At 55.7% G+C, this 21191-nt stretch overlaps 6 protein-coding genes across 6 annotated transcripts; 2 read left to right on the plus strand and 4 right to left on the minus strand.

Moving 5' to 3' along the window:
* Positions 1-52: 52 nt before the first annotated feature.
* On the minus strand, positions 53-2348 carry C8Q71DRAFT_862669 (uncharacterized protein; the record flags this gene model as incomplete). The annotated part of the gene is made up of 7 exons (XM_047928058.1): positions 53-181; positions 240-937; positions 988-1096; positions 1147-1195; positions 1841-1912; positions 1963-2003; positions 2067-2348. The coding sequence occupies 7 exons, from the start codon at positions 2346-2348 to the stop codon at positions 53-55; spliced, it is 1380 nt and encodes a 459-aa protein (XP_047773427.1).
* A 947-nt stretch (positions 2349-3295) lies between these two features.
* C8Q71DRAFT_817771 (uncharacterized protein) lies at positions 3296-5550 on the minus strand. The gene is made up of 4 exons (XM_047926136.1): positions 5373-5550; positions 5164-5304; positions 4841-5110; positions 3296-4777 (listed from the first exon to the last, which is right to left on the minus strand). Exons 3-4 carry the CDS (start codon positions 5087-5089, stop codon positions 3386-3388), a joined length of 1641 nt encoding a protein of 546 aa, XP_047773428.1. The 5' UTR covers positions 5090-5110; positions 5164-5304; positions 5373-5550; the 3' UTR covers positions 3296-3385.
* Positions 5551-5592: 42 nt separating this feature from the next.
* On the plus strand, positions 5593-8481 carry C8Q71DRAFT_842936 (uncharacterized protein). The gene is made up of 2 exons (XM_047926560.1): positions 5593-6054; positions 6111-8481. The coding sequence occupies exons 1-2, from the start codon at positions 6045-6047 to the stop codon at positions 8120-8122; spliced, it is 2022 nt and encodes a 673-aa protein (XP_047773429.1). The 5' UTR covers positions 5593-6044; the 3' UTR covers positions 8123-8481.
* Positions 8482-8537: 56 nt separating this feature from the next.
* C8Q71DRAFT_911434 (ATP-dependent DNA helicase) lies at positions 8538-12291 on the plus strand. The gene is made up of 16 exons (XM_047929133.1): positions 8538-8885; positions 8947-9413; positions 9476-9528; positions 9577-9696; positions 9749-9873; positions 9924-9993; positions 10044-10098; positions 10147-10289; positions 10345-10517; positions 10573-10723; positions 10781-10833; positions 10911-10916; positions 10974-11118; positions 11181-11241; positions 11296-11608; positions 11670-12291. Exons 1-16 carry the CDS (start codon positions 8856-8858, stop codon positions 12246-12248), a joined length of 2544 nt encoding a protein of 847 aa, XP_047773430.1. The 5' UTR covers positions 8538-8855; the 3' UTR covers positions 12249-12291.
* A 141-nt stretch (positions 12292-12432) lies between these two features.
* C8Q71DRAFT_717309 (uncharacterized protein) lies at positions 12433-13007 on the minus strand (the record flags this gene model as incomplete). The annotated part of the gene is made up of 3 exons (XM_047921155.1): positions 12433-12564; positions 12619-12691; positions 12751-13007. 3 exons carry the CDS (start codon positions 13005-13007, stop codon positions 12433-12435), a joined length of 462 nt encoding a protein of 153 aa, XP_047773431.1.
* A 1404-nt stretch (positions 13008-14411) lies between these two features.
* C8Q71DRAFT_886906 (CPSF A subunit region-domain-containing protein) lies at positions 14412-20451 on the minus strand (the record flags this gene model as incomplete). Its single annotated transcript, XM_047928581.1, has 23 exons — positions 14412-15015; positions 15061-15196; positions 15252-15386; positions 15448-15598; positions 15647-15793; positions 15846-16001; positions 16060-16201; positions 16251-16329; positions 16393-16585; positions 16646-17038; positions 17099-17293; positions 17351-17524; positions 17587-17771; positions 17819-17963; positions 18016-18207; positions 18301-18369; positions 18439-18608; positions 18661-19277; positions 19328-19474; positions 19525-19682; positions 19732-19812; positions 19865-20029; positions 20131-20451. 23 exons carry the CDS (start codon positions 20449-20451, stop codon positions 14841-14843), a joined length of 4326 nt encoding a protein of 1441 aa, XP_047773432.1. The 3' UTR covers positions 14412-14840.
* Between the last annotated feature and the right edge of the window lie 740 nt (positions 20452-21191).

Here is a 21191-nt window from a genome sequence, read left to right on the forward strand (position 1 = left end):
CCCCACCTCTGAGCGAAAGAGGGGGCGGGCCGTTCGTGGTTTGCACTCGGGGTTACCGGGCGCGACGACCGGTAGGCAGGTTGCGTTCCGGCACGCCAGAACCCTGCGAAGGATGCGGCGCGCGGTTCCTGTCGAGGCGGGTGCGCGGGGCCAGCGAGCTGGTGGGGCAGGTAGGCGGGGCCTGCTTGTGGCTCGAGCTGGGAGACGGGGAAGGGACGGAGTGGGCGTGGGTGATGGACATCCGTCAGCAGCGTCGGGTCAATGCCACCCGCCGCCAGGATCGAGGCGGTAGTCAGTCCGTAGTCCAGTCCACGGTCGTGGTTGACATCGGGCTCGTCCTCTCCGTTCGCGGTGCGATGGTGGGCGACGGGCGGAGCGGCGACAGGCGATGGCTGGAGGCGCGAGCTATCGGCGGGAACGTCGTCGTTCTCGCCGCCCAGCTGCGCCGAGGTGCGGCGGCGTTTTCTTGGCTCACTGGGGATGCGCTGGGGCACGGCATCCTCGTCCTCGGGCGACGGCGGGGGCGGGGAGGACGGGGGGAGGCCAATTCCGATCAGAGCGAGCTTCTGCTTACGCTTGGTCATCTTCGCCTTTCCTTTGTTCGTTTTCTTGTCCTTCTTCTTCTGCAGGGCGTTTGCTAGGGGGCTCGACGGGGACGTCGCCCCGGGGGACTGTGGGTGCAATCCCGGACGTCTATCCAAGCCGGTGCGCACCGCGCGGACTGGGGTACGCGGGAGGTCCGGGAAGTCCGCCGTAGGCGTCGCGAGGGCCTTTTCGATGTCGAGGACATGCAGCTCGTCGCTGTTATAGCCAGCCTGGGCCTGCGGAGCGGCGGCGACCACGGTAGGCTCGGCCGCCGGTGTCTGCTCGGTCTGGGGAGCGGCGTCGGCCTGATGTATCATTGGCGACGCGCGTCCAGACGTTACGTCCGCGTAGCCTGCATGCATGGTTAGTGTGGGTGTTGGGTGTTCACTTGGATGTACATACTAGGGCTGCGCCTCCCGAGCGCATCCATGGAGGCGTTCCACGGGTTGCGCGACGGCGAGGTCGAAGTGCCTCGCCCCTGGGTCACGACGCCCTTGGAGGAGGGCGGTGGCTGTTGACACTGTGTTAGTGTCTTCCGGCCTCTGGTGCTGGTCGACTCACGTTGTTGAGCGACGGTGTCATCCTGTGAGGGTGTGTGGAGCGGTGCGTTCTGGTGTATGCGGTTCAGCAGAAGGCGGGGGAGGGCGAGAGCGTGTAGGTTAGATTAGTTATTGTAGACGGTGTCGTGTTGCTTCACGGCGACTTGGCTGGATGTCCTATTCGGGTTGTAGTACGGTGTCGCACACGCGTGTGGTGAGGTAAAGCGCGTATTGCTGTGTTCCCGCTCGGTGTCGACTGCGGGATAATTCCATCAGGGCATTTAGCTGTCGTGCCTGTTTGTCAGGATACTGGGAGACGTCTTTTACGAGATTCATACACGGCTTTGGGCGGGTGGTTGCGTCGTGTGTTCCCCGCTTATGCTTACTACCCGGTGTGTGGTGGGAAACCATATTTTCTGGCCAGCCTACCGTCGTTGTCTTCCTGTAGGTTGGTCCCATTGTGGGGCGCGGTGAGTTGGTCTCTGCATCGTACTGCTGTGTGTGTGGATCGGGCGTTGATCTGCTGGAGGATCTGTGGCGTTGGTACGTGAGTCCGTTGTTTCCGGGCGATCTGATGCGCCTTAGGCGCGCTCGACAGTCGGGGAAGCGGACGCTCGGGCTCGCGATCGGGCGCGTGGATATGGTCTTATCATCGTGAATATTGTGATTGGGTCGGCGTGCGCGGCAGCGTCCAGGAGTGTGGAATTATATCGTACATGTGGAGCTGATGGTCTGTCGTTCTCAGCATCCCTGTAGTGACACCTGTCACGGTGTCTTGGGACACAGCCCTGTTTAATCGCGTCAGTTAGTCAGGGGGCAGTGCGTAGTCGCTGCGTACGGCATTTCTGGTGGGTTCTTCTCACCATCTAGACCCGGTTCCTTTTCATCACCTCTCTAAGGCCTCTCCCCGGCGCTTCTCGGGGCGTTGGTAATTCGGCTCACCCGGCTTTCCAGTTCGGGCAGGTCTTCGTCCCAGATGTCCAGTTCGTAAGGATTCTCTCGGTCGTCCTGGAACGGTGGGAGGCGTCGAAAGGCGGGGTGTGGGACAGGGAGTCGTTGAAGGTCGAAGTAGTGGTTCGCGTGTGTGAAGCCTTCGAGGCCGTCGAGTACGACCCACGGTACAGGTACTCTCAGCAGGCAGCGCGCGGCGGCGCCTGCGATCAGGAACGTGACCCAGTGGCGCCTGATGTTGACGATTTGGGAGAGTAGCCCGACACCTGTCATTCCGGCTTTCGTTCTGAGGCGGACAAAGTCCTGTTTGGCAAGCTGTCGACTGGGGCGAGTCGAGACGATCCACGTGAGTCCGCTTCGTTCTTCCATTGTCGGTATTTCCATAATTTTGACCGTTAAGGCCGGTTTGGGATTGTGACGTATGAGTAGACTTGGGAGAGGGATGACCGGTGTTTCGACGGTCTTTCTTGTTCGTTTTTGTGGCATATTGGTTTGGTTCGACATGTTGGGTGGTGGGATTCGTTGGATTGGGCGTACGTTGCTGTAGGGCTGGGGACATGTGCGTTTTTATCGTATGCCGAGCGTTTAAAGTAGGTTACGTCTGCTACTTACGCGCCCATGAATTCCTCCTGTGATAGATTTCGGCTAGCATATAACGTCATAACGTCACTTCATGAGAAGATTTGGGAGGTCTTTCATAGTTCATAGGCCATGGGGCATGTTGGTTGAGTTGGTTGGACAGTGTGCTGTCCGTAGCCAGGTGTGGGGCGCCCGGGATCGGACTTGCGGGGCGGGGGGGAGATCGGGGAGTTGTGTTATCTTATCTTATCTGATACACTTATCCGTGCTCCTCCGATCATTTGGTCCCTATTGGCGCCTGCCAGCGGTCGCCCGCGTTGAGGTCGTCGTCTGCGATGGGTTTCTGGTTTAATGGGCTCGCGCCCTTTTGCTGTCTATGTCTAGTGCAGATCATATAGACAGTGCTCTCGACAACGTCCGCCTCTTTTAGGAGGCGGCGTGGCTTGGTACGCTTTCGCGTGGCCTTGGTGTAGGCTCTTCTATGTTCGGCTATGGTTGGGCCGTGGGCTCGTTGAGTGGTGTTCTCGACGGTCCTTAAAGCGCATGTTCGTTTCGTCTCGGAGAGACTACTTACCCCCCGGACCACGTGAAGGTCTGCGCTGGACCCGTCGACGGTGACGACGACGAGCCCTCCCGGGGGTGAACGGTCCATAGTAGTGTACTGGAGTCGATAGTGAGTATGCAAGAATCGACGTCTCGCAAAAGTCTACAAACGGCAATGTGAACACACTTCATCCGCCTGCCGCAGCACTCATTGCTTTTCGGTGTTGACGCTTCTTCGCAAGGACTTCGCGGAGACATTGTGGATAGATGCGGTCGACCTCCATCCAGACACTTTCAGGATCGGTATCCAACCTCGGGTAGTCGCCCACCACCACCTCGAGCTGTGGAAACATAAGCGCGAGCGACATCGCAATCTGCTGCACGTCTCCCGTCTGCCCCTCGCATTCGCCTATGAGGAGGTGCGTGACGGCGGACTCGCACTGCAGTATGCTTGGAGACGCGTCGAGGAGGCGATCCGCGTCGGTGTGCGACGTGTCGAGCGCGAGCGCGAGGCTTGTTAGCTGCGGGCAGTGCTGCGCGAAGGGGAGGAGGCCCATGAGCGTACCCGCGGGCGAGAAGGTATCTGGTGTGAAAGACAAAAGTAGTAACCACTCCGGTGGGATGAGCCACAGGGTGCGAAGGTTCGGCCATGCGAGCGCCATGTCGTGGAGGTCGTCGTCCATGAGCGAGATGTCGTGCAGCGACTGCACCCAGACCTCTTCTAGGTTGTGGAACCCGTATAGCGGGCAGAAGTCGTCCGCATCAGCAAGCAACCCGACATCAGGACCGACAAATTCACTGTCGCCCTCATCGGACCCTATGACGCGCAGGATGCGGAGAGTTGTAGGTGAGCAGTGATTCTGGACGATCCTGAAGATGTCCTTCAAAGGCCCCAATATAATCACGTAGATATCGAGCTCCTCGAGTGCAGGGAAGTACGATGTCTCTAGCATTTGAGCACAGCTGTGGCCTTCATTGCATGACAAGTGAAGCGCTGTCAAAGCCCCGAAAGACGGGGGAACCTGAACTGGAGGAATTGCTGACATCCATATATTTTCAGAGATGTTCTCAATGGTCAGGGCTTTGAGATGAGGCAGCGATCGTAGTTCCACGAGTACGTTTTCCAAGAGGTCGCTGTCCAAATCGCCCGCCATAGTCACAGTGCGCAGTTCCTTCAACGAGTCGAATATTCCACGTGGAGGCCATTGGGGGGGCTTCACATAGCCGCTTTCGATCCTAATCAAGAGAGTCCGAAGACGGGGGCAGCATTGAGGAAGGCACGCCAAGAGGAGGGCCACAGGCTCATCGAATGAGCGCCACCGAAGGGTCAGCTCGAGTAAGGTAGCGCTGATGAAAAGCTGCTGGTTCGGGGCGTTCCGTTGAGGGATGTCGTAATACTCCCACTTGCGAAGATTGGGAAAGAGCGGCCGCGAAGGGGCGTACATGTCGAGCGCAGACCAAACATCGTCCGTGTATAGTGTGGTCCAGAAGCCATCGAAGTGGAGACACAGCTCACGAATGCGGGGAGCGTACACGTTGAATCGGTCCCAATCGCCGGGACGCATCGCTCTCCTGATTGTCTGGAAACAACCACGACACCATTGAGCACGTAGCGCGTTGCAGACTCCCATGAAACAACATACTAGGGTCAGGCGCGTATGGTTAGTGAAACTTCCCTGGATCTCCCAGAGGTCCGCAGGCATGCATTTAATGATATTCACAAGTCCCAACTGAGATCTCCACAGGACGTCGAGGGCGGGCGAGCAGAAGTCGCGGCATGTCCGGGCTAGAGACGCTGCTGTGTACTTGTCCTCCACTTCTTCCGCCACTTGGGTGAGGATCTCCGGAACGCCCAGAAGACGTTGGGCGGCGGAAACGTGAGATATCTGCATGCTCGTGGTCACCTAAATATTCTTGAGGCCAGTCAGTAAAGCCCATGACGCGCCGGGAGGTTGCCACAACTCACCAGTGGCAGCCTTCGGAGGGTGGAGGACGACCACAGCAAGCCGCTGTTGTTGAGGGCCTGAGAGGCAGGACAGACGTGGTCGTCAGTGACAACGAGGCCACACAACCCTAGCCTACAGAGTATGTGGCAGGACCCGTAAGTCTGTATTTCCGAGTCGACGGCGAGTTACCAGCCCGCCGAGTGATGCATATGTTTGTCCGCTCACTCACTATTAGTTCTCAATGGTGACTTGTCACAATGACGCTGAGGCTTCTAGCACGCGACCATGCGCAAACTTCTTCTGCAGAGGTATGCTTTGAGACTTTCCAGAGTCAAGCTGAGATATGTAGTGCTGATTGAATGGTGGTACAGTGGATACTAGTCGAGTCTTGCTGCGGGCAGCGGCCCAGTTGCTGCCTCGGGCCGCCGAACATCGCATAAGCGCCCATAGCACTCGCGACCTCCGTAACCGTTCAACGTTCAACAGCAAGGACCTTCCAGCAGCCATTGATATCTTCTCTCTTTCCACGTCTTTCCCCGTTAACTCAGTCTTCTCCGCCTTTCTCTCAGACTTCTCGGCTTGCGATTCAAACAATCGCGAGGCGGCATCGTTACCAAACACAGCCAAATGCACGTTGCAGGCGCCTAACAGGGTCTGGGCGCTGTTGGTTAGCGACGCTTTTGTTCCGACTAAGGTAGTCGTTTTTGTCTCCTTCTTCCAGGGGCCTGGTACAAAGGACAATGGCGGACATGCACAAAAGGCGAGCGATGCAGTATTGCATACTAAAGACTTGCTGGCCAGTCCCTCTCTCGTTCTCAACGCTCTCTGCGACTCGATCGCGCCGACAATCCCTCAACTTCATCCACTGCATATCATCACTTAGACTTTCACGACGCTCACGATGAATTCCTGTGAGTCAGTTCAGACATAGAGATAGCTATCTGAATCACTAATACCGGTATCACAGTGTTTGCTAGCAACCGCATTTTGCCCACACTCAAACGCCGCTCGCGGCAGAGTAAACCAGACGTCCACATTACGCCGACGCGGGGTACGTCGCTCGATATTCTCCCCGAACTCGAGGAGGAGGAAGAGGTACAGCCGCGACCGTCCTGCTCGTCTACACACTCCATGCCAGCCCACGCCCGCAATCTCAGCACGACTCCCAGCCGCCTCTGCGTCAACGTTGAGGACGCCGCAGAGCGCAAGCGCAGCTCGCGTAGGGTCGTCCTCACCGGCGCTGAGGGCCTCACGTTTGATGACTTTTTCCCTGCCTCTGGTGCCCCAAAGCCGCCGCGACCGGCTCCTGCGCCGCCCTTGTACGACTCCAAGGACAATCGCACCGCGGGTGAGTCTCCACTAGACAGCATCGATCTGCGCTTCTCCGGCCTTGGCATCTCTCTCGACTTCCCCTCGCCGCCTCCCGAGCGTGTCAGCATCAGCACATCCCCATCGCAGTCCCCACTCGCCGCGCGCCGACGCGGGCACTCGCCGACACCGAGCGTGGCCAGCACGGTCACATCTCGCGCCAGTTCAAGCTCGGGTTCGAGTGCGGGCCTCGGCTCTCCGCGTCCCAGGCGCGACTTGATGACACCACCCACCTCTGACGACGACTCGCTCCCGACGACCCCGACGCGCCCGCACCTGATGCGCGCGCCGACGTGCAAGTCTCACCGCGCGTCGGTCCTCTTCGCCAAGTCGATGCCGGACCTCAGCAAGCCTGCCGTGGAATCAGACACTGAATCGGATGTGGAGTCGGACGTGGAGTGGTACGCGCGCGACATTAGCGACGTCGTGATGCTGTCTACGCCGCTGCCACCGTCGTTCCCTACCGCGCTCGTCGCACTAACGAGCAAAGACCCAAAGGCGCGCCCAGACTCGATCATGCCCGTCAAGCACAGTCGCCTCAGCAAGCCTCTGCCGACAGTGCCCCGGTTGTCCATCCAGACCTCAGACGCACCTGCGAAAACCAGCCCCAGTGCACAGCTTGACCCCACCTTTACGCAGGCCCGTCGCCGCCGGTCGTTCCTCATCCCGGACAGGCCGCCCCCGCCTCCTCCTATCCGCATCACTCCCTGCTCCGCTTCGTCTCCATCGCCTTCCTCGTCCCTGAGCCCGACCGCCTCGGAGATGGAGGCATGCACGGAGGAGCTACTCGCCGAGCTTGCGAGCGCCGCGCTGAACAGCGGTTTCCTCGGCACCGGTCTTGCCGCGCCGTACACTCCTCCATGGAGCGCAGGCACGGCCCCGCCGACGCCCAACAGTGCTTTCGTCGTTCCACACTCGGCCCGGCCGCCACCGCGGATGTCCTTGCCTATGGACATCTGGGATGACCTCGTCGAGGACGAGCCTGCGCTGCCGGAGCTGGTCGTCGACTCTTCTGCGTCGCCCGAGAGCGAGCTGCCCGCGACACCGCAGAGCGTGTCTACGTACTCGCAGCTCAGCGGACGTGGAGCATGGTCTTCTTCGCCTGTCTCGTCGTTCTCATTTGATGTCTCCTTCGTCGACGGCAGCACGCCCGTCGCAGAGGAGGCCGACGCCGACCTCCCCACGGCGCCCGACAGCCTCGACGGCGCGACGTTCGAGCAGGAGCGCGTGCTGCGCTCGCGCTGGTCCTCGAGCACGCTCGGCTCGCAGGTGCAGGCCGAGCGCGAATCGTTCGGCTGGATCTCGCGCCTCACGCTCTCCCCGGTGAAGAAGGGCAAGCGTGCCTCACCCGCGTTCCCCTCGCCCAAGTCGCCCACGAGTGCGAAGACCATGTCTGCGTTCGTCCTCCCAAGCCCGCGCTCACCGACGCGCCCTGCGAACCCCAAGCGCTACGGCTACGTCGACGCACCTGCGCACGGGCACCCCCGCTTGGAGAGGCGCGGGAGCCGTGCGTCGCGGATGAGCGACAGCAGCGCAGATAGTGGGTGCTCGAGCCGAAGCGAGGGTTTGAGGAGGAAGCCAATCCCTGTGGAGATGTTCATCCGTGCGTAGGCTCCTCTGGCCATGCACCGCTCGCGACGACCCACACGACCGCACAACGATACCACCATGCTCTTTCCTTTCTTTGATTCAAGATGACTGACTGTATCTGTATCTCCGGCGCCCTCGTCCGAACCCAGTCGAGGTGCGCAACACCCTTGTATTATTTATCGCCACTCCTGTAGCATTCGCATTCGAGCTATGCCCCTTGATATATCCTTTCCCTCCTGCATCGTTTCGCTCGGAACAATAACACCTGGGTCGCTGGATTGATACCGCGCCCGACATTAATACGGTCGTTTCTGCTGTGTCCTACAACATCTGTCTCCATAGCTATAACCTGGATAATGCATTGTCTTTTGTCACGTCTCAGAGAAGTCGGAGAATGGTGTGTCGTTCTGGGAGAGGAGGGGCGCGATGGGGGACGGGCTGTTTGTCGGTTTGTCTAGAACTTGGCTCTACATGATGATTGGCACGATGACTTATTCAGGAGGACTTAGACGTCATCAACCTCGGATGCGATCCTCTTTGCACGGCCTACGTACATACCTACGAGGTCGACGCCTGTGAACCTCCTCGAGCCGATGCCTCCGGTCATAACGGCAGCGTGACCGAAGTGTGACCGACGCGACGCGGGATCGTCGGCGCCTACGCGATCGACTTGCGCGAACTTGGCTGGCTCCTGCCATATCCCCGCCCATCGTCTACCACGACTCGTACTTCCTCCTCGACACCCTCATCAATCATGTATGGTAGCAGCGATATTGAATATGAGGTAAGAACACGCTATATGCGCGCAGAAAAGCCTCTTACGCTTTTTTCCACCATTTTAATAGGACTCGGACCTCGAAGTCGCCGCGGTCCTGCAGTTATCGCGCGACGAGTACCGACGCTCGCGCGTCTCGTCGAGCACGACCGCAGGTCCGTCTAACTCGGGCCCGTCGCGCGTGTCTTCGTTGCCGTTCTCGCCGCAGACGTTCTCCGCGCCCCTTCGCAGACCCGAAACACACGCTGAACACCAGATTGCGGACATTGACGCGGAAATCACGGAGATTGACGAGCGTGTAGCTAGGGAGCAAGCCCGCCGCGTGGAACTTGTGCGGCTCAGGCGCGAGCTGCTCGCAGTGCAGCAGCGACAGGAAGGCTCCGAGTCCGCAGCGTCGGTGCCCGACAAGGGCAAGGGCAAGGGCGTCGCTCCGCGCGTCGTGGATTATGCGGCAGGCGAGTTCGCGTGGTCGCGTAGGCTGAAAGCGAGGATGCGGGCTATCTTCAAGATCCAGAACTATCGCCTCTGTCAAGAGAGGTGAGCATTAACATGTCACACTTACGCTTCGTGAATGTCCAATGTTCAACTTGCGAATACAGTGTTTGCAACGCAAACTTGGATGGCCGTGACATTGTATGTGTGATGCCGACGGGTATGGGATTCCCTTTTGGGACTCAGCCTCCATGCTGATGCTCAGCAGGTGGAGGCAAATCGCTCACGTACCAACTTCCGGCCCTCGAGTCCCCAGGTTGCACGTTTGTCATCTCGCCCCTCATAGCGCTGATGACAGACCAAATTCTGCATCTTCATGAGGCTGGTGGTAAGTTGATGTCCCTAATTATAGGGGTTCAGCTGATCACCTCAAATGTCAGTGAATGCTGTCATGTTGACTAGCCTGACATCAAGACAAGAACAATCTACCATCAGGCAACATCTTATAACTATGGCATCTGATAGGTGTATACCTGAAAAAGAAATAAAACTTTGTTATTTGACAGTCAGTTGTGCATTTCTTTGCAAGACCTGATTTATTGACTCCAATATCAGCCTGAGAAGCTTTCAAACAACAAGGATCTTGTTGCTGTTATAGCCAAATTGTATACTGCAAGAAAACTTGGTGAGGATTATGTGTCATGTACCAGTGATGACTTAGTCACAAATATTCAGCCCGCTTTGTGATTGATGAGGCACATTGTGTCTCAGAGATGGGACATGACTATAGGTGAGCCCATTGCAACCTCAACCCCTTCCTTTGACCAAGTACAATCAGACATGACTACCAGAGGCTTGGGCTTCTTCGAGAGCTGTTCCCAACAGTACCAATCCTTGCCCTCTCTGCAACATGTCCACCCCCGGTGTTGAAGAATCTCATGCAAGTCCTGAAGCTGAGGCAGCCTTTACTGAAGGGGCCAGGTATGTCTCCATGATTATTAGCTACAGTGCATGGTCTAATGTCTTGACTATCCAGATGTAGAAGGGGAGGGGACTGTATACTTTTCTTCACCACTTTACAGAAGCAATCTGCATTATTCAATTCTGTCAAAGCCAGCCCATTTCACTGACACAATACATGTGCTCAGGGAATGGATCAGCAGTCATCATCCCAATGACTCTGGGATTATTTATTGTCTAACCAAGAAGGTAAAATTCGTGCTCATGTTCATATTCAATATCCCTCTGCTGATTCATGTCATAGGATGTAGCCAGTGTTGCAGCTGAGCTTGAATCAGAGAGTGGGCAAGACATCAAGACTGGCATTTACCATGCCGACTTGTCTCCAGAGGAGAGGAGTAATGTTTATGGGAAATGGAGGGAGGGAAAGGTGAGAGTGATCTGTGCAACAATAGGTAGGTGATGTCTGGTACCTATGGCATGCAGCATGTGCTGATTTCATATGATCATAGCATTTGGCTTGGGCATTGACAAGGCCAATGTGCGCTTTGTTATCCATCACTCAGTATGTAATCCATTAGCTCAGCTTCAATTTTATGGTTTGAAATATTGACCATGCACTTGTCTGGCTTTGTGTGACAGTTACCGGTACATAACATTCTTATCATGATATTTCACCTTGTACTGAAATGAACATCCCTTCAGAGGTCTGTAGAAAGCTTCTACCAGGAGTCTGGTCGTGCTGGTCGTGATGGGAAGAATGCAGACTGTGTCCTATACTATCGGCCACAAGATGCAACAAACATTGCCAGGCTGATCACAAACCAGCCCTGGATGTCTTTGGACAAGTGTATGTACTGCTCATTGTTGTATGTTTGGGATATTGACACTCATCATGCCATACTTCTCTAGTACATGAGATGCTGAGATTTGTGCAAGACATGCAGACCTGTCGCAAGATCTTATTTGCAAAGTAAGTATCTACTCCTTCCATATTCACTACCAGCTGACAGGCTATACACCTAAGGTACTTCTCAACAGCTGCCCAACTCTCAGTGGAAGACTGGGCTGCAGAGGATGCAGCAGCTCGCTGCAACCACTGTGACAACTGTCTCTGTGCACCCAGTGCAGTTAGGCAGCTGGATGTCAGGCTTCCTGCCTGGCAAATCTTGAAGATTGTGGAGGCCGTCAAGTCGCATGGAGACAGGCGCACGCTGGCTCAGTATACAGAACTTGTGCGGCAATCAAAATCCCCCATCAGCAGCCGCAATGCAAATAAGGGTAGTAACCAACTCGACTTGAAGTCATTGGTGGGTGGCAAAGTGGAGCTTTGCAAGGAGGTCAGTAGCAGCTCCGAGTCACTGAGCGTCCTTGTATCTCATCCCACTCATCGAAACCCAGGATACAGCAATGTTACTGATTCATCTCATCGTCAATGGATACCTCAAGTGGGAGTTCGTGCCCACCACGAAGACAACCAATGTCTACCTCACTCCTAGCGACATCACGCACACGTTCACAAGCTGGTCACGCACTGACATTGAAGGCCGAGGTAAAGGACCGGCGATGGAGATGGCCTTCCCAACCAGAGGGACGTCGAAACCAGCAGCCAAGAAGTCCAACAAGACTGCGCGGAAATCTACGGCAAGTTCGAAGCGCAAGAGACGCACCAAGAGCAAGCCGGATGAGTTGGATGATGAAAAGGACGACGTACTAGACGATGGAAACGAGTACACCGCCGAGCGACAAGGAAGACGGGGCGAGAGCAGTAACGCGCCGATCGTGCTGGAACCAGACGTCGAGGCTGATGTTGAAGACTCGGATGACAGTGGTGGTGATGCATGGTCTTATTCCATGCGAGACGATGGACCGGCCCCGAGGAAGAGACACCAGCCGTATGTGGGGAATCGCCAGCGACCGCGAACGAGACGTACCTCTATACTTGATGACGAGGATGTAATTTCCATAGACTCCGATTGACGAACGACGAGGAACGTCACGGTGGAATGGTATCAGATTTATGGTCATGGGTATGGCATCACTAAAGATACAATAGTTACGGAACGCGGTGTGCACTCGTCGACGCCGTTGCGTTAAGCATCAGTGATAAGTTAGTCGTGGGGTCGTAAAGAGGGCGTCAGAGGCTATAACACTTGAGGCTGCCTTACTGTGCACCTGCGGTGACCTTTGGACGTTTGAGAGCAGAGCGGAGTGGAGGTTTGGGTATCAGGCAATGTTCCATATCGATTCTCACCCCCTCTTCGTTCATCCAGCCTGTATTCGGTTCGGGGTAACCCTGAGAAACAACGTCCGGTGAGCACGAGCCGCACGCGACCGACACAATACACACCACAAGATCTGGAGGGTATTCTTGTCCAGGCTCCGATGGTTTGAATCGGCCATCATTTGTCCACAACTGGTCACTGACAACGAGCCCAGGTAAGTGCATCAAGCCACAATGATAGCACGTCTGTGTACTTACCCTCTGCGATTGAACCACCCCTTCCGGCGTTCGCTGCGCGGCACAGGGCACGGACACGTCAGATCTTCCGTCCACCGCACAGCCCGCCTAGCAGCAACAGTCAGCGCCCCTGCTGACGCGGATGTACTCCGAGTCATGGCTGGCGCAAGTGCGTCTGGCTTTTGACGATCCTTCGCTCCGTTGGGTTGTGACACCGACGACAGCGAGGCGCCGACAGGCGTATCCTGAGTTCGCGACGCCTGGGACGCCGACGTCATCGGAACAGTATTCGCTCTCGACAGCGTATGTGTCCGTCGTGCGTCATCGGCGATCAGGCCGGGCGTAGGACCGTGAGTTGAGCTAGGAGGGCTACGGTTGTCGGTCGCTTTCGCAGAGCCAAGCGGTCCACGCGGGGCTAAGGAATTGGTGAGGTGATCTTGTTAGTGATGATATTGTCGTTATCGGTCGCTTCGCGTACCTTCCGAACCTCCTCTCTGCAGCGGGAGTTGTTGTGTAGTTGTCCGCTCATCAGAGGGACGTCTCATGGGCACCAGTGCAGAGCGCGACCCCGTATACCGTGGGTCGCGTGCTCCATCTTCCCTGGTCGCAAACGCTACAGGCCGGCCCTGGGACATGCCAGCGTCGTCACCGTCGTCGACAAAAGTGTCGTCCTCAGTATCGGACACAGCATCGACAGGTGGCAACCATACGAGGCCAGGCTTAGGCAGCGTTCCGTTTGCACGTATCGACATCGACGCGCTCCTGGAAACCGGAGGCAATCCCGGCGGCAGAATCCGAGTACCGTCAGACCAGTTCGACGCGCCGGCTCTTGGGTAGGAAGGACGAGAGGCAGAGGAAGGATACTCGATGGCGAGGGCCGTCGTCTCGAGGGTCTCGGTACTGCTGCTAGCACGTGTCGACGAGATGTCGACGGATGCGGATACGGCAGACTCAGAGAAGATGTCTGATTCAGAGCTCGACGATGAGGGGGAAGCTGCTAGGGCGTCTGGCGCGGTAGAGAACGATCGGTCATAGATGTACGTGTCAATTGAAGAATAAGGATAAACAGCGCGGCCCCTTGACGACTTCGCGTTCTTGGGGTCGACGTAGACGGGCTGAGCGATGCGGAGGGGATCATTCGGAGTGGACGATGCTTTTCGCTCGAACTTCGGTCGTGAGGAGTCATTAACAGACCAGTCCTGGCCGGATTGTCCCTTGGACGCCGTATAATACGACGGCGGTAAAGGCGCTTGTTGTGTGGGGTTCTTGAAGACGTGGACCGAGAGTCCCCGAGGCATGTCGAAGTACTGTGTCTATGAGTCCATGAACCTGCTGAGGGAATCAAGTCTACTCGCCTTCGACGCCCCACTACGAGCGGTCCTTGTCGAGGTCCTAGAGTCCAAGCCTAACGACGAGAACATAGCAGTATGTATCGGTTGGATGCATGGCCGTCGCACCGTACTTATACAGGTCCGACAGGGAGTCAGTAGCATGTAGGCTCAGGCTCGAGTCCGAACATGCGTTTTTCATTTGCGTACCATGTTCGCAGGCTCATTGGTTCCTGCCTGCAGGTGTTAGGGTCGCAGGAAGGTCGGCCATGCTCATGTGAAGCTGATTACAACCTCGGGCTCTGGCCATCAATCTCACCTCGAGCCTCAATTTCTAAACAAATGATGGCAGTAGACCCGATCTCGGAGTGATGCAGTCACTCACAATCGTCATAGCGGAAGAATTCGAAGCGTGGCCGTAGCTGTATGCGACGATCAGAGCGTCTGTAGCCTGGTGCATCCGAGTGGCGTCGGGAGGAGGCTCTGTATCTCGTCTCCAATTGTGTTAGGGTGTAGCACTAGGTCAGCATGAAGAAAGCGAGGTATGAACGCATGGCATCAGAACGGTTGCAGCAATTCAAGAAGGCGTGAAGAGAAGTGGCTTGGCAACGTGTTGCCGGGGCTAGCGGAACCGGAGGCAGCCTCGCTCGAGGGTGCCGTCCAGAGTGCCTTCGACGTGAGACCTCAGGCCTCAGGTCACAGCAGCTATACCGAAGGTGATAGTTCGGTCGAAAACCACAAACAGCGTAGATACCGCAAGATTACGTATGGATAGGATTGCGTTCACCATGTACCATTTAGAGACAGCCAGTCTTTGAGCACTGTCCCTCGCTCAGTTCCAATCTGTCGAGTCATCTCATGTTGCCGCGAGATCGAGAGGTCCTCGAACGTTGACAGAAGGTTACCGTCCAGGATACCTTTCGACAGCGGCTTGGACACAAAGTCATTGCGGACGATACTGCTGTCGCGTGAGTGCCTGCATACTATTCTAAGACTCGTGGACACTAACCGGAATGCCTTCGGATTGAGCCCTGCCACGTGCTGTACATTTCTGGTAAGCTGCCCCTGCAGCAGATGCAACCGCTTGAAAGCGCTTTCGTCCACATATGTGAACGATGACAGCGACCCATCTGTGGAACCTGCAACGACGTATCACACATCGTAGTAGACGTCCACAATCATGATGTCACGCACCACATATCAATTTTGATTGCGGGATGTCAGTGTCTTTCGTTCTTCGGCGAGCAATCAGCGCGGAAGTACGGTATTCCGTCTGACCGTGAAACTCCGTACGGCGCAACAAGTGTTGTCCGCCTCTCGATTCGGGATCTGGGGACATTGTCAGACGATCTAATATAACCAAGTGAGCTTGTTTGGCAGCTTTACGTACCTTGCGGGTCATACTCGTACAATCTTATAACGCCGTCCTCATCGCAGACCAGCAGAGATACCCTGCTATCGGCAAAGAACAGATCTGCGCTGGTCACACAGACATGATGTGGGTCCTTCCCAAGGATGACAAGTTTATACGGGTCTTCCTGCTCACAAGATTGTAACACGCGTCCGGAGGTATCAACTGCTCGACCTACCTGGAAAGCCACAAACCAGATGCTTTTGACAGCATCTCCTATCAAGAGCAGATTCTTCACAGTGCGCAAGGAGGTCACATAGACGCCGACATCCAGGAAGGCGACGCCCACAAGTCGCTCGTCAAGATCGAATGCGCGCACGAAGATCTGAGAGAACACGTCACTGGGAGCAGCTATGAAGACAGGTAAATGATCCTACCTTCTGGCCCATGGATGACACGAGATAGTTATCCATACCACAGAGAGCCGTAACTGGACCCTTGGCGTCGTCTCTACAGCGTAACTTCAGTTGATGCCAGCGCTTCCATCCCGTGCTCACGTCCGGAACGACCTCGACGATTTCGAATATGTATACCTGTGCCAATTGTGTCATCAATAGCAATGAGTAGCACCGATTGACCAGACCGGCTTACAGCACCCTTGACAGCTAGATCTTCGCCCCGGTTTATCGTCGTGCCTACGGCAATGAAGTCCTTCGTCCCGGTTTCGGTACTCACAGACTCCAATGTCACACAGTCGAGGCAAGTCACGAATTCATTCTGAGCGAATTCATAGCTACACGCCGCATGAGTACAATCACGCCATCGGTCTCGAACGTACTCACCCATCCATGGTGATCCAGGAATCAGGCATGAGAAGTTCAAGGGTTGAGGAATCGCAGTAAGGGAATGACACATTCGGGGCTAGGTCGTGATCCCGAAGTATGAGTTCACGGACATACGGGAGATAGACCGTGGATGACTCACCATCTGGTTCCCAGACAATGTTCCCGTCATCGTCATACGAAGCGAACCGCGACTGACGCGATGATGCGGCTACGATCAAGGATGTGTTCGGGTCATACACCACGTTTGTATATGCTCTTGACCGGGGTACGGATCTTGAAGGCAAGTGCGAGTCGAGCTGAAGGTCGGGTATCCACTCGACCAAGCTCGGCCCCTGCAAAGAATGGCGACATGAAATGAGGACGACTCGCAGTCTCTCTGCGGGCTTGCTTACCTCCTCTGAGTACAGCAGAAAGTCGCCTTTCGACTCCCACACGGACGACGCAGTGAACGCATGGACTACAGAATGCCCTGAGGAAAACACTTTCACACCACCCTTATCTGTAGCAAGAATCCAGCATGGCCGATCTCCGGTGAAGAAGACTCCAGAGAATGTCTGACCGGGGGTTGGCGAGGACATGAAAGGAACGAGGTGGCGGGAGATTTTCTTGACCTCCGCGAGCACTGTTTTCTCCTGCTCTTCAGGCACTTGGATGTCGAACGCGCGTGTGGCGACCTTGATGAATTTGACAAGCAGCGCAGTCGTCCGCTCGTTTGGCAAAGGATCGACAGGTGGCGATACCGGGAGCACCCCATATACTGCGAGTAGCCCCGACCGCATGAACACCTGAAAAGTTCGCATCAATACGCAGCGCACTTATGCCTCTCGCATAACCACGAGGCGTACCATGAGGTGCGGGCGTGGTGACGATTCGCCCAGAGGCGCAATGAGTATTTGCTCAATGTCCAGCTCTTGCGGCTTCCTCGGGGGGTCCTGCGGAAGTGAGAGTGCGACAGGATCCATTGAATCGCTCAGGACAGGCTCAAGCGAGGCCGCCACAGTCGTCGAAAATGCCAGGACGAGCTTAGGAAGTGTCCAAATCTACACATCAGGGCGAAGTGAGGCTCGGTTGTGCGCTAGGCATGGACGCAACGTTACCTCCACCACGCCCTGTGGCCTCACTAGGATCAGCCATTGGCTTTTCTTGCCTGAATCCATGGCTGCCTGCAGGGTGGACGTCACACCCTCGGTCCCGGAAGCCTCCGCACTCTGGTAGGTCTGGAAAAGCCCACTCGCGTCCGTGAAGAAACAGCCCGCAAGATACTTTGATGTCTACGGCACGCATGTGTAAATGAATGCGCCTGGGAACTTCCCGGAGAAATCGCGTATCTGACCTTGTCGCCCATGGGGGACATGTCCTTGCGTCTAATCTTGCCACGTTCGATCTCACCGACGAACAGTCCTATAGAATCGTCCTCGCGGATGATCAAGATGAATGGGTCGCATATACTGCAGAACTTGACCCGCGGTCGAGGGACGTCGCCGTCAGTATCCTTGATAGCCTGTCGCTCACTGCCATCTACGATCCATCAAGCAATGCTACTGAGTTATGAGCGCTGTACTGACCAGGTTCTAACACTCGTATCACATTCGCGACGTTGAACATGACATGGAGGATAGCAGTCCCATGGAAGAATGATGCGGCACCTATGGTTGTGCCCGGTATTCGGGTAGTGATCTGTATCTCGCCTTGACTGTTCCGCAATGCAATCTATAAGGAACATATCAATGGTTACGGATATCACTACAGAAACCGATCTCACTCTCGAGAGTCCCGGTGACGGTGTTGCGTCCGTACTGATGATCAGCGTGTCTTTGTCAGTATGGAACGGATTTGCAGGGCGCTCGAACGTCGATCCGTTGACCTTAACCGGTTGTCGCACCGGGAGGGACCACATCCCTCGCGCACCGCCAATCGCATGTATCTTGCGCTTCGTTCGCGTCGGCAGATCTCTCTACACCGTGATGTCGGGAGCACAAGTTAATACCACACCGCCGGCGTTCAAGGACGAATGAGATGCGATGCATTTCATGAAAGGTCGGCGTACCTGCAGTAACGTAAATCCACCTAAGGCGCCGTACCCTGTTGCTGCGACCAACTCAGGAACGAAGCGGTCCTAATAACAGGCACAACCGTTTAGTGTCGTTGAGTGAAGAGGACAATGCACGGAGTCTGATCGACATACCCCATTCTTGGCGAGCGCAAAGGTCATATCGGCAATCGGGCCGTACGCTGGTATCGCGTCGCACAACGACAAGTGGACGACTGTCCGCTTCTTAGTGGCAGCGGCCACCCCGTTCACGGCATTGCCGTTGACATGAGGGTGCTCGACCGCGGTAGAGGTGCCATATAGCTCTGAGGACACATTCAGCATACGAGCGGCCATGAGAAACAGTACTGTGCCCACCTTCGTCCTCGTCGAGGTCCATGCTATCAATAGGTGCAACAACAGTAGCGGGCGCAGGGGCCATGTCCTCATCGTCATCTGCCATCTCTTCCTCCACATGTGCCGTCTTCAGGAGTACGCTAGGCCCGACGATGCTACCGATGAATAAGTGGTCAGTTCCGATTCGCTTGACCAGTGCCGGAATTGTCGTGCGCGCCACCGGTGGCGCCATCGAAAGGCGCGACACTGTCTTGCCGTCTAACACAATCTCGACGGGATACACGGTGCCGTCTTTTCCAAAGATGTAGAGCGTCCGTTCATCGACGAAGGTGAAGCGCGCGCCCTCGATCTGCAGATCCCGCTTCTGCTCGTCTGGGGTCAGCGACGGCATGGGCATATCTGAAGTGCGCGCGGGCCAGCCATTCAGGGGCAGAATGATGCGGCGGGAGGCCTGGTCCACGTAAAGGATGCTATTGCCCGCGAGGACAACAACACCTCCAAGGGATGTCGAACACGCAGTCAGGGCGAAGCAATCGTAGGGGAGCGACGCGACGACGGTGATGACAGGGTAATGATGAGTGACGAGGTCGAGGGTGAAGATGAGCAATCCGACGGTGTCCTTGTACTCTTGCAGACGGCTATATGCGTCATGAGATCATGCAAAGATCGCAAATACGGCAAGGCATACCCAGTCCATGTTTGTGTATGTTGGAAGAGAAGGGCGACTGTCGGGTTGTTGAAGCCCGGCAAGAAGACAAAGTCAATCACATTGCGAATGCGATCGTCGACTTCTGCGGACAGATCAAGTATGAAGCTCGGAGAGTAAGGAACCTCCCTATAGCCAGTTAGCTTCACCACAATGAGAATGATTAGCTAGACAGCTACCTCGCTTGGCTCAGCTCCTGCTCCATTATGTCGAGCTCTGCCTGAGACTGGTAGAACGGCAGGATGGCGATGGAGTCTTTGGGGAGAAGTAGAGCAGCACATCGGGACAGCGGGTCCGCGCGAAGTTCTGGACGGAAGAGAGGCGCATCTATGGCGGACTGAAGGCTGGATCAGTGACCGTAGACATAACATTATATGTACAAATACCAGTTGCGGGGCCCTTTCATACGTGTGCAAGGATACAGTGATCAAGTCGTGAACAGCTTCCGACCATTCCAGGAGGGCAATCTGTAGGCTCCGGGATGAGTTCTGCGTTGCGTTGCGTGCACATGCGGCATACCTTCGCATCCTTGAATGAGACCACCAGCCTGTCGAGATTGTCTTCTGTCGACGTAACGATTCGCACAGCTTCAATGCCCGTGACTATTCCATGCAGACGGTGTTCGCGCACGAGGTAGAAGCGAGTGACAGTCTGTGGTTCCGGAACACCATGCTGACCAGTTGTCTACGACGAGGTGGTTAGCACGCATTGCTCACTTCACGCGCACGAGCAAAGAAAACAATGATTTCCATTGACCGCGTTACGATGAAGACAGCAGCAACTACCTTGATGGAGCCCATGTTCACGAATCCCTCCCCAGATGCGTCCATCTCGACCTCTCCTTCCACCGCCTCCGTCCCCTTCCTGACACTGGCCCTCCGTTCTTTTTCATCTTCCTTTTGCGATGAGATCGGTGCCGGTTCCTCTCGAACTTCGAAGATGCGTAGGTGATTTGACCGGGCAACTACGACGTTGAAGAGAGCTCTTCCGGTGCTCGTGCTAGACCCAGGCAGCTTGCTATCCGGCAGCGTCGACGGCAGCAACTTCAGACATGCTGCAAACTCTACCCCGCTCGGTGGTAAAATTTCCTGTCGCAAAGCCTGCATGGTTGTTGAACGTTGAGCTCGCAACGCGGTAAGTATTCTGGACGTGAACAAGTTACACGCGTGAGTGACTCAGTGAGGTGAGCGGCGAGCGCGCCTGAGCGCTCAATGCACAGGGGATATCGGGGTCCCAGCGGTGAAGACAGATGAGACCCCCGGTACACCCTGAACTGCAGACTTCATCCTCTCCATCTAAACAAATAAACCAGGCAAAGCGAATTCGAGCTCTGAGTGTTCAGGATGGTCAATACATGCGTACCGAGACAGTCTGCTAAGTAGGGAGAGGTTGCCAGAACGTTACTGTAGATACTTAGATATACTTAGATATACTGACGCCGGCCAGGATCTCGGCCACCCTAGGTAGTCGGTCACCGTCCTCTTTGTCTACTGAACCATGTTCTATGGTCACAGAATAAATACTAGGGTCTAACTAATCATCCTTTCTATCCATGTACCATATCTGAAGTCCATATACCGAGAATTGGAAGCAGGAAAAATCAATCTGTGTGGTGATGCCCATATTTGGCAATTCCCGGCTGCATATCCTGTACACCTTGACTGCATCCAGTCACTGTGGTCACAGCTCAGGCCCCGTGGCTGTTGAAGTATTGTGATAATGTCTGTGAGCCTCACAAACTATTTTGATGCCCATATAGACACTTGACAGCCTCGTATAGGCTCATGTGCAACTGCGTGGCCGACTTCATAGTTAACTCAGCCGCCAGTACTCTCGTCACGAAAGC

The sequence above is a fragment of the Rhodofomes roseus genome (assembly GCF_022264815.1).
Source record: "Rhodofomes roseus strain CIRM-BRFM 1785 chromosome Unknown C8Q71scaffold_33, whole genome shotgun sequence".
Lineage (NCBI taxonomy): Eukaryota > Fungi > Basidiomycota > Agaricomycetes > Polyporales > Fomitopsidaceae > Rhodofomes > Rhodofomes roseus.

Excerpts from the sequence above, each read along its gene's own strand:
- C8Q71DRAFT_817771 (XM_047926136.1), bottom strand. The coding sequence starts at position 5,089 with ATGCAGATATCTCACGTTTCCGCCGCCCAACGTCTTCTGGGCGTTCCG. Across the intron at positions 4,778-4,840 it reads ACCATACGCGCCTGACCCTA|ACAATCAGGAGAGCGATGCG; the intron begins GTATGTTGTTTC and ends GGTTGTTTCCAG.
- C8Q71DRAFT_911434 (XM_047929133.1), top strand. The coding sequence starts at position 8,856 with ATGTATGGTAGCAGCGATATTGAATATGAG. Across the intron at positions 9,697-9,748 it reads GCATCTTCATGAGGCTGGTG|TGAATGCTGTCATGTTGACT; the intron begins GTAAGTTGATGT and ends CTCAAATGTCAG. Across the intron at positions 11,119-11,180 it reads CTGGATGTCTTTGGACAAGT|TACATGAGATGCTGAGATTT; the intron begins GTATGTACTGCT and ends ATACTTCTCTAG.